The sequence below is a fragment of the Liolophura sinensis genome, chromosome 9 (genome assembly GCF_032854445.1).
Source record: "Liolophura sinensis isolate JHLJ2023 chromosome 9, CUHK_Ljap_v2, whole genome shotgun sequence".
Classification (NCBI taxonomy): Eukaryota; Metazoa; Mollusca; class Polyplacophora; order Chitonida; family Chitonidae; genus Liolophura; species Liolophura sinensis.
In genome coordinates this window covers 32,634,001-32,650,183 of record NC_088303.1, presented here as the reverse complement: position 1 = coordinate 32,650,183, position 16,183 = coordinate 32,634,001, and the positions used below count along the sequence as shown (strand labels likewise).

The 16,183-nt window shown below is 37.9% G+C and overlaps 1 protein-coding gene across 1 annotated transcript; it reads left to right on the top strand.

Annotated features, from left to right (window-relative positions):
• Positions 1-97: 97 nt before the first annotated feature.
• On the top strand, positions 98-16,177 carry LOC135474851 (15-hydroxyprostaglandin dehydrogenase [NAD(+)]-like). Its single transcript, XM_064754475.1, has 7 exons — positions 98-304; positions 6,546-6,669; positions 8,128-8,234; positions 8,996-9,092; positions 13,377-13,453; positions 14,829-14,977; positions 15,882-16,177. Exons 1-7 carry the CDS (start codon positions 212-214, stop codon positions 15,982-15,984), a joined length of 750 nt encoding a protein of 249 aa, XP_064610545.1. The 5' UTR covers positions 98-211; the 3' UTR covers positions 15,985-16,177.
• The last annotated feature ends 6 nt before the right edge of the window (positions 16,178-16,183 follow it).

Here is a 16,183-nt window from a genome sequence, read left to right as displayed (position 1 = left end):
CGAGCACAGGCGTGCTTGGTTTAGACCACGCCCCCGCTAGTCGGACTAGGTCTACCGACGAGGTGTTCGACCTAGTTTACACGCATAAATAAGACAACGTAGGTGTACTATGACCACTACTGCTGGGATTCAGGGTACACTCCACCGTTCAGACAGCACAAGTCGGCATAAACCACGGCAATAACGGACAGGGAGAACTGTAGAGTACAGAATGCAGTTGACAGGCAAAGTGGCTCTGGTGACTGGTGGAGCTCAGGGGATTGGGAAGGGGTTGTGTGAAGCTCTACTGAAGAAGGGAGCCAAGGTACGTAAGACAGTATTGCACAACGTACACAGGAAATCTACACGGTTTCACCTCTCACTATCCATTTATCTGTCAGACAGGTGTCAATTTTCATATATCATATAAAAATAGGTTGCCTAATATTATGATGTAGCGCACTAAACATTTCTTGCCAGTGGTTTACCTCAGATCAACAATGGCATGAAAAGATGAATACTTAACACAAAGTTTATTTATGTTTTTATTTAATTGGTTTATTGCGCCATACTTTTTCACGTATACAACAGCAACCAGCATTATGATGGCAGGAAACCAGGCAGAGCCCTGGGGAAACCCACGACCATCTGCAGGTTGCTGACAGACCTTAGCACAAATTTGTAAGAACACAATTATTTAATTATAAGCACATGTATTGTACAAAAAGTGAGTCTTTTCTGACTGACGAGAAATGTACAAGTATTGCGATGCACCCTTTGAAAGTAAAGATTAGATGCATGTACTATTTGTGTATCTGTAGTTAGGCTCTACATACATATGTATTGCAGGTACCATAGGCGTATATACATGTATGTATTGGAGGTGCTGTAGGCCTATATACATATATGCATTGGAGGTACCATAGGCGTATATACATGTATGTGTTGGAGGTGCTGTAGGCCTATATACATGTAGGCATTGGGGTATATATACATGTATGTATTGGAGGTACCATAGGCATATATACATGTATGTATTGGAGGTACCATAGGCCTATATACATGTATGTATTGGAGGTACCATAGGCCTATATACATGTGTGTATTGGAGGTACCAAAAGCCTATATACATGTATGTATTGGAGGTACCATAGGCCTATATACATGTATGTATTGGAGGTACCATAGGCCTATATACATGTATGTATTGGAGGTACCATAGGCCTATATACATGTATATATTGGAGGTACCATAGGCCTATATACATGTATGTATTGGAGGTACCATAGGCCTATATACATGTATATATTGGAGGTACCATAGGCCTATATACATATACATATATGTGCTATTGTCATGTGTGTGTGACATGTACATGTAGAGCGAAGATCTGATACTCATGAAAGGTATACTTAGAAAGCACCATGAAGCTGATGCTCAGCTTGTACATGCTCTTCTGGCCTTTGAAGCCCAGCTTTCATTATTAAAATATGTCAAATGCTGTATGATTGTAGGTAATAGATTTATTCACATCAAAATGTATACCACTAAGTATACACTGTTTAGCTTTAAAATATTAATTGGCACAAAACATGAAACCTGAACATAAAATTAAATAACAGAAGTTATACTTTACATCTAATTATAGGCTGCAGACTCAGTTAGTAAAATTAACATGATGTATATAGGCCTAGGACTGCTACAGTACAATTAATACAAGACTCATTGTATAGCCTACAGGTGTGTCAGTCCGACACTCAGATGCAGCGAATGCATTTGTCTCCATTTGTCATCATAGTACTTCACAAGATAAATCTTAATTATTCAAATTTTCTTGATGGCGTAAAACACCAATCAAATAAATAAATAAATAAATAAATCAAACTTTCTTTGTAAATTAAAACGCAATGTGATTTCAAAAAATTCAGAGCAATGTATTTTACAGTATAATGGCCCGCATGGATGGAAAATCAACAGATAAATAATATAAATAATATAAATAAATAATATTATGATCATCCAGAAAGCCTATTAATTATACACATGTGTGCACATTAATCTACATGTGTATGTGGATCAGTGATCAAGCTAGTGATACATGTTTCACAATTATATTCCTTGAATGGCAGAGGCAGTATTAAATAACAAAATAAATTTAGATCAGATGTGAAAGCTTAAAACCTTCTAAGCGAGGACTAGTTGTTTGGACTGGCTCAAGGGGGGTCTTCAATCACTCTTGAAGAACTGGGTCAGTCACTATGATTTATCTCACCAGGCTGAGGTGGATGTTATAATACTTACAGTACACTAAAAAAACATCAGATTCCTGAAGTCTTGCCTGTACTTGTTTGTATTCTCAAATCCTGTTTTTTTTATCCACGGTAACTGGAATGTTTACAGTGTTATGTGTATATAATGATTATATCAATACAGCTCAGTGTACCCTCCATCAATATGCCTTTCTCACGTAGTTTGCAGAGTAAATGTCTTCACCCAAACAGATAGATAGGGGCAATGGGAGGTGAAGTATGCAGCATACCCCAATACCAGTATTGTGGGCTCAGTTAAATTCCATGTTTACTGAGTTACACCACTGAAGAGATTTTGCTTTCCTTCTGTTAACATGACCATCTCAAGTTACCCCTTATGACCAAGTATTGAGGGTATGGTTTAACACTTTATAGCCAATAAAATCAGCTCAGGAGTTCAAGTAACATGTGGGCCTATTTTGAGGTGACTCTGAAAATACATATGCAGATATATAGCAGTGGATCAACCTTTTTTGAGAGAAAGTAATCAGAAACACTTAATTGCCATGATTCTAATTGCAAGGTGCAGGTTCAAACCCGGCGTTGGACAGAAAATTGCAGATCCTCCTGCTCTGACTGCTTATGGGGCTTTGGTGACATAAGTGGTTGATGACACTTGTGAGGTTTTTGTCTTTTATACATGCTAAAAGTATGGTGTGTACTTCTGTATGTCACATGTAGGAAAGTTCATCAGAAACGTGCCAAAGGTCTGAGATTTACGCTGGGCACTTCAGTGTATAAGTGAAAAATTCTCGAGTAACGCAATACAAACAAATTTAATAAATAAATAAATAAATTTTGGGCAGCAAGTCTTTGTAATATTAACTTGTATACAAAAGTTTATAAATGGTACAACTTAGTGGATGTATAAGCCCTCTGATGCAACTGATGATACTCTGTTCTATCTGAGTAATGGATGGGCTATAATGTGCAGTTGTTAGGAAAAAGTCATTTGAAATTTTGAGATTGCCTACATGCTTTTACATGGAGATAGAGAAACTGGTTGTCAGTTATTATTTTGTTTACATCACTTACATTTCACACTGCATTATTCTCTGTCACCTACTATGTCTAAACCTACTGGACGTGTACACGAATCGTGAGTGAGTGAGTGAGTGCTTGGGGTTTAACGTCGTACTCAACAATTTTTCAGTCATATGACGACGAAGGAACCATTAGGGTGCATGTACGTATAATGTGCCTCCTTGTTGCAGGACGGATTTCCACCGCTCTTTTATTTAGTGCTGCTTCACTGAGACGACTTACCGAAGGCAAGTAAGCCGCCCCGCCCGAGCCATTATACTGATACGGGTCAACCAGTCGTTGCACTATCCCCTCCATGCTGAACGCCAAGCGAGGAAGTTACAACTTCCTCTTTTAAAGTCTTAGGTGTGACTCGATCAAGGATTGATCCTGGATCTACCGGTCCCGAACACGAATCGTGGATTATGAAAAAGGCCATGCATCTTAAAAGATCTTGCCACTCGGCAATTATAGTACAGACAGTATGATTTACAATTAATAGTTAATCCAGCAACAATCCATACAGTCATCAATGATTGATATTGAATCACATGATGATCAAGTGTATTTTGACGTGACTTTGTCATAATAACTTGATTTCTTGCACAGTCACAGAAATATCCCGTGTGATCCTAAAATATATCAGAGAAGAAAAAAGTTTTCTCTTTTACTGTGAATGAGAAAGTATGAGTCTTGATCAGATTTCCTGTCCTTTTAACTGTAAATGAACACAGAGCAGAACTAAATCCTCATCTATACACTGCACAGACATAGTGATACCGTATGCGAATCAGTTCAAGTGTCAAGTGTATGTATACATGCATATATGAAGATCAGTTAAGGAGCCACTTAATTCATACTTCCTTTAATTGTAAAATCTCAGGGAATATGAATGAGTCTTATTCTGTGTAAGAACTACAGGAAATCTGATAATACTCTCTATGTCATGTATGTATAATTATATATCATAGTACATAAAAATGAATCTGATGAGTCAGGATCGGAATAATTATACTAGAGAATTCTTTTTACTAATTTTGATAGGATTTTTCATTTCCTTTTCACTGCATTGAACAGACATGAAAATCTGTCCAATATTATTCCCCTGCATACTACATATTGCTGAATTTCATTTTCTAACAAGTAAAATTACAGTATTGCCTTCCTGGTTACAACGGTGGTACACATACATGTATATACATCAGCTCAATTTTTTGCTGGTGGTATGTACATGTGTGTATATATATATATATTCTTAATTATATTTCTGTTCCCTAATTAGGTTCTGTGATCAACACAGAATACAATTTACAAAAGATACATACAATGTTCGTCAGACAATTTGTTTGCAGTGTTGAGCGGCATAGCTCATCTGATCTTTAATTAATACTCGACATATGAGGCTAACTGCTATACAGATGTGTTAAAGGGCAATTATATACATTATTCAGTTATGAAAACACTTGTACTCTGTGCATATTTGCATATCTGTAATTATCATTAAAGTCCTGGTGCCTAATTATGTATCTGTTAAAAGTAAAAAAATGTGCATATAAAAAGAAAAATAACTGGAAACCAAAGGAATAGCTGAGGTTTTGCAACATTGTATAAACCGTACTGTTCATCTTTATACTAGGCTTTTCAATTTTATGGACAAAAGGATATACATATTTACACATATATGAAATATATATAATACATTAATATATATATATATATATATATATATATATATATATATATACATATGATATTAGTACTTATGAAATAAAATCATGAACATGCACTTTCTGCCTGCTCAGATGTACTTGCACGCTGTGTGCTTAATTTATTCATTTAATTGATTGGTGTTTTAGGCCGTACTCAAGAATATTTCACTTATATGATGGCGGCCAGCATTATGGTGGGAGGTTACTGATCCATACGGCCTGGATGATCAACTGAAAACATTCATTGACCAGACATTTTGCAATCCTTCCACATGCAAACCAAGTACAGGCAAGAAACTTTTATACAGTACAGTAGTACCGTAGTTATAACTATATACAATGAAATGTGGCCGACCTACAAGAGACAAGTTGCACAGCCCATGTGTGTATCATAATCAGAATGCTGAAGAGATATATTTGTCATTTTATCTCTAAATCTAAGGGGAAAGACCAACATTCCTGTAGCTAAATGTCAGGTGTGTATAGGGAGTCAGTGAGCAAGGCGATTCCTGAGCCATAGTTGGCCATGGGCCTGTAGCACATTATAATTATATATCCTCTTATTAGTGTGGCAGACCATGAAGTAAAGGGCTGCTGAGTCTTGAATTACTGTATATCGTACAAGGGAATAAACACCTGTACACTAAGTAATGGTGTACTTTCATTTTCTGTCATACTAGTAAACATATGCAGAGTCCAGGGTTTCATGTCAAGAAAAAACAAATAACATGTGAAAAAAAAAAAAATTTATAAACCTGAAGAGAATTTTATTTCATCTAAACATGTCTTAACTTGCAATGTAAATTTTCTGACATTTACATTTTTTTTGATTTAATATAGCTCAGACAAGATAATATTAATTATGACAGCAAATAAAATACTGGCAATTTCAGAGACAGTCGTGAGATGTATATAGAAATACTAGTATACAAGCCTCTTTATACTAGCTCTCTAGATGTACGTAGGAAGATCTGCCAGCAACCTGATAAACTGCAATGAGGTCACAGATTGGAATCCGGCAGCTTTTGTTCATTCAGCTTCAGCTTAGTACAAAGCAGAGGTTTTGTTGATCAGGTACATGAACCTGGTAAAGAGTGGTAGTATGCTCTGGGCGTTCAATCTGTTTTACCCCCTCTCCCCCCATCCCCCACCTCACAAAAAATGATTGTCATCATATATGTGAAAGTATTCAAGTATTACATTATGAAGAAGTATTTATTTATTTATTTGAATAAATCAAATCTGTGCTCAATTTGAGATTTTGTTTTGAGAGGTTTATGGGTGGAAGAAACCAGAGTGTCATGTACTGATACATATCTGTGCCGCCCCTGAAACAAGGAGAGTTCGATACTGCTGATCTATTAAGGTGTTGTACATGACAGTTGCAGCAAGCAATTCCCGATTTTCAACCATCTGAGCCAGTAAGGCCATATTACATACATGAACAGAAGAATTCAAGTCACATTGATTTTTGGCGTTTATAAGGCAAAAAAACAAAACAGATGTTTCCTGTGCATGTTTCAGGTTTGCGTCACAGATCTTAACCCTGAGCAGGGGGAGACAACTGTGAAAGAGTTCACAAGTCAGCATGGTGATGGTAAAGCAATCTTCATACAGTGTGATGTGACATCTCAGGAACAAATGGACAGTAAGTGTCTCATACTGGGAGGGTGAGGGTAGGGGCAGTGTTCATACAGTGTGGTGTGACATCTCAGGGACATATATACAGTAAGTATCTCATACCGAGCGGGTGAGGGTGGGGCAGTGTTCATACAGTGTGATTTGACATCTCAGGAGCAAATGGACAGTAAGTGTCTAATACTGAGAGGGTGCTGTAGGGCAGTGTTCATAAGGTGTGATTTGACATCTCAGGAACAAATGGACAGTAAGTGTCTCATACTGTGAGGGTCACGGGTGGGGCAGTCTTCATAAGGTGTGATTTGACATCTCAGGAACAAATGGACAGTAGGTGTCTCATACTGGGAGGGTGAGGGTAGGGGCAGTCTTCATACAGTGTGGTGTGACATATCAGGAACAAATGGACAGTAGGTGTCTCATACTGTGAGGGTGAGGGTAGGGGCAGTCTTCATACAGTGTGGTGTGACATATCAGGAACAAATGGACAGGGAGCATCTCATACTGGGAGGGTGAAGGTAGGGGCAGTGTTCATACAGTGTGGTGTGACATCTCAGGAACAAATGGACAGTGAGCATCTCATAGTGAGAGGGTGAGGGTAGGGGCAGTGTTCATCCAGTGTGGTGTGACATATCAGGAACAAACGGACAGTCAGCATCTCATACTGGGAGGGTGAGGGTAGGGGCAGTGTTCATACAGTGTGGTGTGACATATCAGGAACAAACGGACAGTGAGCATCTCATACTGGGAGGGTGAGGGTAGGGGCAGTGTTCATACAGTTTGGTGTGACGTGGGGAACGCATGGACAGTCAGCATCTCACACTTTGAGGATGAGCGTAGGGGCAGTACTGTTACAACCGAGAGTGATGTGACATTTTGGGAACAAATGAATAAGGTTGTTACGTATAGCAATGCAAAAGCAATTGAACAGAACTATACATAATAATTAAATTCACAGATCTATAACTGCTTATTTAGCTACATGTATTGCAGTGTTTAAAGGAAACAAGAAAAGGTCACATTAAGACAAAATGAAGAGTATGGTTTCACGGCAATGAAGAAAGATATGTTAAATTTTTCTTTTTTTTTTGTGGCATATTATATATTTTTTCTACTTAACAACCCCTTTATTTTATGCTTATTTTGTCGCAATGCTCGAGAATATTTAGAACTGAAAAACATGCATATGCATACTGATTGTACCATACTTGATATTCAGGCTTTGCCCACATCAAAGTTGTTTTGATTGATAGCTATCGCCGTTGATGTCATCACAGTAGGCTATTTGCTTACCAGACTGAATATACTAGACCTTATTAGGAAAGCTGTAATTTAAAGCCGTTTTACGCAGAAATTAGAAAGCCAAGAAGCTTTTCTGTGCTGTTATACCACATCCTAAACTCCGTATTAAGAAATAAAAACGAAGTGTTTCATGTATGCTTTAAAACTTGACTTATCTGTTCACTTTCAGGTGCCTTTTCAAAATGCAAGGAAACATTTGGCAACATCGACATTGTGTGCAATAATGCTGGACTAGGACATGAAATCAAATGGGAATTGACAGTGGATATCAATTTAGTAAGTAATTTGTATATTATGGCTACACATTCATACTTTACATACCCTAATCCTTCTAAAATTTGGGATAAATATTAGTAGTGTTGAAAGTAGAATATAACATTTCCTTACCAGTCTTTTGGAAAAATAAAGATATGAGTATGTTGTTCATCAGATGGTCTAACCATGTGAGAAAAAAGAAACTCAATATTCCTGCTAAAATTACATATATATTGGTTAAAATGAACGAGCAGTGTTCCCAAATTTTAGAAGAAATAGGGTACATGGTACACACTTCACAGGTACTGGTACACAAATGTGGTTATGTGTATAACAACTTCATAAAAACCAATGACAAATATCCCTGCTATCATTGTATGTGTAATGTAATTCTGATATACACAAAATTTAACATAATATACATGTATGATAAATATATATCGATTTAACTTGTCTATCAGAGAAACCCTGCTGCCAATCACATATCTCATGGGTTATAGCTTGGCGCGACTCTCAGTCCCTTGACCAGTGAGGTTGCACATGTATATTCCAATCCCGCTCTAGCCCTCGGCTTCAGCTGTCAGGAGTTTTTGTCAGACACATTTACCTGGTAGAAGGTTGGTGATTATGAATACTCTGGACAAGATCCCCCTTTTTTTCTTCCACCCATAAACCTGACCAATAGGTGTCATAATTGCAAATGAACAACTCTTAAGCTAGATGTTTAACACCAATGAAGTACCAGGTAAATAAAAAAATATGCTCATTCTGTGTTTAATCAGAAAGGTGTCATTCGTGGTACATTACTAGGAATACAGTACTTACGCAAAGACAAGGGAGGGAAAGGTGGTGCGGTCATCAACATGTCCTCATCAGCAGGTAGGTCCCCCTATATACAGGTAAATAATTACATACTCAGCAGACAACTCATAACACACTCAGACAACCAGACTAGGATAACAAGTAGGTAGGTCCCCCATATACTGGTAAACAATTAGGTTAATTAGTACACACCTGTATGCAGTACATACTCAGCAAACAACTCATAACACAGTTAGACAACCAGGCTAGGATAACAAGCAGGTAGGTCCCCCATATTCAGGTAAACAATTAGGTTAATTAATACACACCTGTATGCCGTACATACTCAGCAGACAACTCATAACACAGTAAGACAATCAGACTAGGGTTACAAGCAGGTAGGTCCCCCTATGTACAGGTAAACAATTAGGTTAATTAGTACACACCTGTATGCCGTACATACTCAACAGACAACTCATAACACAGTTAGACAACCAAACTAGGATAACAAGCAGGTAGGTCCCCCATATTCAGGTAAACAATTAGGTTAATTAATACACACCTGTATGCAGTACATACTCAGCAGACAACTCATAACACAGTAAGACAATCAGACTAGGGTTACAAGCAGGTAGGTCCCCCTATGTACAGGTAAACAATTAGGTTAATTAATACACACCTGTATGCCGTACATACTCAACAGACAACTCATAACACAGTTAGACAACCAAACTAGGATAACAAGCAGGTAGGTCCCCCATATACAGGTAAACAATTAGGTTAATTAGTACACACCTATATGCAGTACATACTCAGCAGACAACTCATAACACAGTTAGACAACCAGACTAGGATAACAAGTAGGTAGGTCCCCCTATATACTGGTAAACAATTAGGTTAATTAGTACACACCTGTATGCCGTACATACTCAACAGACAACTCATAACACAGTTAGACAACCAAACTAGGATAACAAGCAGGTAGGTCCCCCATATTCAGGTAAACAATTAGGTTAATTAATACACACCTGTATGCCGTACATACTCAGCAGACAACTCATAACACAGTAAGACAATCAGACTAGGATAACAAGTAGGTAGGTCCCCCTATGTACAGGTAAACAATTAGGTTAACTAGTACACACCTGTATGCCGTACATACTCAGCAGACAACTCATACCACAGTTAGACAACCAAACTAGGATAACAAGCAGGTAGGTCCCCCATATACAGGTAAACAATTAGGTTAATTAGTACACACCAGAATGCCGTACATACTCAGCAGACAACTCATAACACAGTTAGACAACCAGACTAGGATAACAAGCAGGTAGGTCCCCCATATACAGGTAAACAATTAGGTTAATTAGTACACACCTGTATGCCGTACATACTCAGCAGACAACTCATAACACAGTTAGACAACCAGACTAGGATAACAAGCAGGTAGGTCCCCCATATACAGGTAAACAATTAGGTTAATTAGTACACACCTGTATGCCGTACATAGTCAGCAGACAACTCATAACACAGTTAGACAACCAAACTAGGATAACAAGCAGGTAGGTCCCCCATATACAGGTAAACAATTAGGTTAATTAGTACACACCTATATGCAGTACATACTCAGCAGACAACTCATAACACAGTTAGACAACCAAACTAGGATAACAAGCAGGTAGGTCCCCCATATACTGTTAAACAATTACGTTAATTAGTACACACCTATATGAAGTACATACTCAGCCGACAACTCATAACACAGTTAGACAATCAGACTAGGATAACAAGTAGGTAGGTCCCCCTATGTACAGGTAAACAATTAGGTTAATTAGTACACACCTATATGCAGTACATACTCAGCAGACAACTCATAACACAGTTAGACAACCAGACTAGGATAACAAGCAGGTAGGTCCCCCATATACAAGTAAACAATTACGTTAATTAGTACACACCTATATGCCGTACATACTCAGCAGACAACTCATAACACAGTTAGACAACCAGACTAGGATAACAAGCAGGTAGGTCCCCCATATACAGGTAAACAATTAGGTTAATTAGTACACACCTATATGCCGTACATACTCAGCAGACAACTCATAACACACTCAGACAACCAGACTAGGATAACAAGTAGGTAGGTCCCCCTATATAGTGGTAAACAATTAGGTTAATTAGTACACACCTATATGCAGTACATACTCAGCAGACAACTCATAACACAGTTAGACAACCAGACTAGGATAACAAGTAGGTAGGTCCCCCTATGTACAGGTAAACAATTAGGTTAACTAGTACACACCTGTATGCCGTACATACTCAGCAGACAACTCATAACACACTCAGACAACCAGACTAGGATAACAAGTAGGTAGGTCCCCCTATATACTGGTAAACAATTAGGTTAATTAGTACACACCTATATGCAGTACATATTCAGCAGACAACTCATAACACAGTTAGACAACCAGACTAGGATAACAAGCAGGTAGGTCCCCCATATACAGGTAAACAATTAGGTTAATGAGTACACACCTATATGCAGTACATACTCAACAGACAACTCGTAACACAGACAACCAGGCTAGGATAACAAGCAGGTAGGTCCCCCTATATACAGGTAAACAATTAGGTTAATTAGTACACACCTATATGCAGTACATACCCAGCAGACAACTCATAACACAGTCAGACAACCAGACTAGGATAACAAGCAGGTAGGTCCCCCTATATACAGGTAAACAATTAGGTTAATTAGTACACACCTGTATGCCGTACATACTCAGCAGACAACTCATAACACAGTTAGACAACCAGACTAGGATAACAAGCAGGTAGGTCCCCCATATACAGGTAAACAATTAGGTTAATTAGTACACACCTATATGCCGTACATACTCAGCAGACAACTCATAACACAGTTAGACAACCAGACTAGGATAACAAGCAGGTAGGTCCCCCTATATACTGGTAAACAATTAGGTTAATTAGTACACACCTATATGCAGTACATACTCAGCAGACAACTCATAACACAGTTAGACAACCAGACTAGGATAACAAGTAGGTAGGTCCCCCTATATACTGGTAAACAATTAGGTTAATTAGTACACACCTATATGCAGTACATACTCAGCAGACAACTCATAACACAGTTAGACAACCAGACTAGGATAACAAGTAGGTAGGTCCCCCATATACTGGTAAACAATTAGGTTAATTAGTACACACCTATATGCAGTACATACTCAACAGACAACTCATAACACAGTTAGACAACCAAACTAGGATAACAAGCAGGTAGGTCCCCCATGTACAGGTAAACAATTAGGTTAATTAGTACACACCTATATGCAGTACATACTCAGCAGACAACTCATAACACAGTTAGACAACCAGACTAGGATAACAAGCAGGTAGGTCCCCCATATACAGGTAAACAATTAGGTTAATTAGTACACACCTATATGCAGTACATACTCAGCAGACAACTCATAACACAGGTAGACAACCAGACTAGGATAACAAGCAGGTAGGTCCCCCTATATACTGGTAAACAATTAGGTTAATTAGTACACACCTGTATGCAGTACATATTCAGCAGACAACTCATAACACAGTTACACAACCAGACTAGGATAATTACTACAACAACAACATGACATCTTGATCAGTAGGCTACATACATGTAGTCAGGTTGTAAATAATAACTATACATACAAGTAATAGAGACATTCAGAAAAATAATACTTGTCAAACTGTTTTGAAAAGAAGTGCGGAAAACTGCCCAAAACTGAACAAAAACAACCATAATTTTGTCCACAATGGACACAGGGGCCTATAGAACTTAATCTGTACCATGTTATGATGAAGCCATGTGTTCAGTTCCAATTCAGTACGATGATTTTGGTAAAACAGCCATAATTTTGTTCCAATGGGACATAGTTGTCTGAAATTCCAAGTTGATCAAGTTTCATTTCAATATGATGAACTGTTTCCTAGAAAGTCAGGAACACTTTTTGACGAACTGACAGACTGATAGACTGACATACAGGGTGCAATCCTATTTGCTCAGGGTTCCAGTAGGGAAACTAATAACCAGGGTAATGTGCTGATCATAAGAACCTTTGTGAATTAGTTAGGCACTAATTAATCAGCACTGTATGGCACTGGACAACTAGTATGGCACAAAAACAAAAACAAAAACAAAAAAAAAAAGAAGAAAAAAAACCTGAAACAGTTAAATGAACAATGGATCATTTTATTGAATTTCTAATAGGATTTTCAAAATCACCTGTCCTGATAGTAAGTATACTATAACTAATGAGATGATATACATAATGTGGGTTGTTGTAGGTTTAACTCCTGTTCCTTTTGCTCCTGTGTACTGTGCTACCAAACATGCTGTTCTCGGCTTCACAAAAAGTTGGGCTGTAAGTAATATCTTTTCATATCACTGCAGCAATTCTGAAATTTATTACACAATGTTGCACTAAAATTGATTTCATTTCAGTTTTGGTTTTTGATTTTGTGTGTTCTTTTTTTTATGAGAGCAGTTTAACACTTTGGTGGTCCCTTTTCTGGCATGTCTGGCTCAAATGCTGCAAGTGCTTGGCTTCCTGTACCAATGAGCATTTCGACCTAAACTAAAACTGAAATTATTTTTATACATATTTTTAGAGGGGTTGAGTGTGCAAAAATCAACTAACTATAACTAAATAAATGATTTACTTAATGATACTTAAATTGTGCAACTCAGCAGAGGCAAATTTCTGTATCTGTAATATTTAGAGTATTATTGTACTTACTTTGTCTGGCCCTTTGACTGAAGCACCAACTTCATCAAGCTGCATAAGCCATGTTCTACTTACAAATGTGTGACTGTGGTGTGCCCCACTTGATTGGACATGTAACACAAATCAAAATTTAATATTTCATTGTAAAAGAAGACAACTTTTCTATTGATCACATGTACGTTCATTATGGTAAATGTATTAGCTTTCTGTTTTGTTCAACAGAAAGCAGCATGAAGAATGTCAAGCTGTGGATTCAAGCTTATTTATAATTTAACCAAATATGTCTTACCTGATTCACGTGTTTTGCATGTACCAAGAGTACAGTATTTCATTTATATGACATTTGGGGCCCCCTGTGGCTCAGTTCGTTATCTTGCTAGCGCAGCGTAATGACTCAGGAGCCTCTCACCAATGCGGTTCAAGCCACTGAAAGTTCAAGTCCACCACATGCTGGCTTCCTCTCTTGCTGTACGTGGGAAGGTCTGTCAGCTACCTGTGGAAGCTCGTGGGTTTCCCCCGGGCTCTGTCCGGTTTCCTCTCGCCATTATGCAGGCCAAGAAAACCAACTTGAGCTTTGAGGAAACCTCTGAACCTAACAAACGCAGATAAATAATGACCTACTAGTACAATAGGGGGGCTTGCCAAAATCGCTTCTGGTACCATGACAGCTAGATTTACCCATATACGTATGCAGCGGTCTGTAATTTGTTCCAGATTGATGATGATCGTCAGTGATGATCTCTCGGCCAATTGTTCATCTAACGTTCATTTAAGACCACCAATATGGTGTGCATATCTGTGCATGATATGCGGAAAAGTTTGTAAGTATAGTTTGCCAAAGATAGGTGATTAAGCTGTTTGTGCCCTCTGGTTTCCTCCACTGATGAAACTGACTGCCATAATATACATGCCATAATATGTATGATAAACTGACTTCGCAAACTTGTAGTGGTAAACCGAAAAGTGACTCAGTGTTTTGGCTGTATGTGTAAGGACTTTGTTTGCTTTTCAGCTACATCCTGACCAAGAAGCCATGGGTGTTCGCTTCTTGACAGTGTGCCCTTCCTTTGTGGAGACACCCCTGATACACTGTACGGACCACGGAGAGATGTACCACCCAGACAAGGCTCGGCAGTTCATGCAGAAAACAGGCATCATGAGGTATCCTTATTGTCGCTGCACCTGGCAAAAACACCAAAAATATTATACATATATATATATATATATATATATATATATATATATATATATATATATATAACACACACGCACACACACACAGAGTAATACTGTAAGCCTACAATGAATGAATTATTTTCACACATGGCCTTCATGGAAATTGTACGCTTCACGCATACACAGTTTATGGTTTGCAAAATTGACTAAATGTTTATTGTTGGGAAAGTACATGATAAAACAACCCAGAAGTCAACCAAATGTGTTTGCTTAAATGAAGATGAAAGTAATGCTGCCCAGCATTAATTACAAGACCAGTAAAAAAATCGTGATCATGCTAGGTGGGGAAAGTGGAGCACTACAGGTAGCTCTCCAAGTGCCAGATATGAACTGAAGAAAGCCAGTACTAATTAGTCCACAATCTGCCAACGGAATCAGATTTTTTGGCATAGTTTACGAAGAAAAAGTTAACTTGGGGCAGTGATATCTACAAGCTAACAGGAAGTTACAGATATACATATACATAAATATATATATATGCACATTCTACCCCTTCACGAATGAATACCATGAATTAAGTTGGAGCTGCTGCCCCTTAACTACCAGAGGTTTGTAGTTTGTTTGGGTACACATAGGCCTACCTATTTAGTATGTGTGTATGTGATGTCATTATGTTTATGGGTACAAGTACAAGCACATGGTCATTTCTTAACATCTGATTATTGAAAAAAGAAAAAAAAAAATGCTACCCTCTTACAATTATGATTATATTCTATTTTACTACCCAGGACATGTGGGAAATGCATGTGATAGCTCATGTAACTTATTTCAGAAGAAAGCAAAATATGGAGAATGTACAATGTGTCTTTTCTAATTCATTGTCTTGCAGTGTTGATTTTGTGGCCGACTCAATGATAAAACTGCTGGAGGATGACACCAACAATGGAGCTGTGATGAAGTTAACCAAAGCCAGTGGAGTAGAGTTCAAATAGAGTTTCTCACACTACTCAAATTTTTATTTTTCAGTCCCCTTTTTGTTTTTACTTCAAAACCAAAAAAATAGAAAACCAAAAAAATAAAAAAATAAAAAAAAAATTAAATATTAAAGAGTATTGAGAAATGTTTTTTCCGATGCAAGCATATGACAAGGGAACATAAACCTGCACAATTACCAACTTTGTCCATCTGACC

Coding starts and splice junctions, on each gene's coding strand:
- LOC135474851 (XM_064754475.1), top strand. CDS start 212: ATGCAGTTGACAGGCAAAGTGGCTCTGGTGACTGGTGGAGCTCAGGGG. Junction 305..6,545: donor TACTGAAGAAGGGAGCCAAG/GTACGTAAGACA, acceptor TGCATGTTTCAG/GTTTGCGTCACAGATCTTAA. Junction 8,235..8,995: donor TGACAGTGGATATCAATTTA/GTAAGTAATTTG, acceptor GTGTTTAATCAG/AAAGGTGTCATTCGTGGTAC.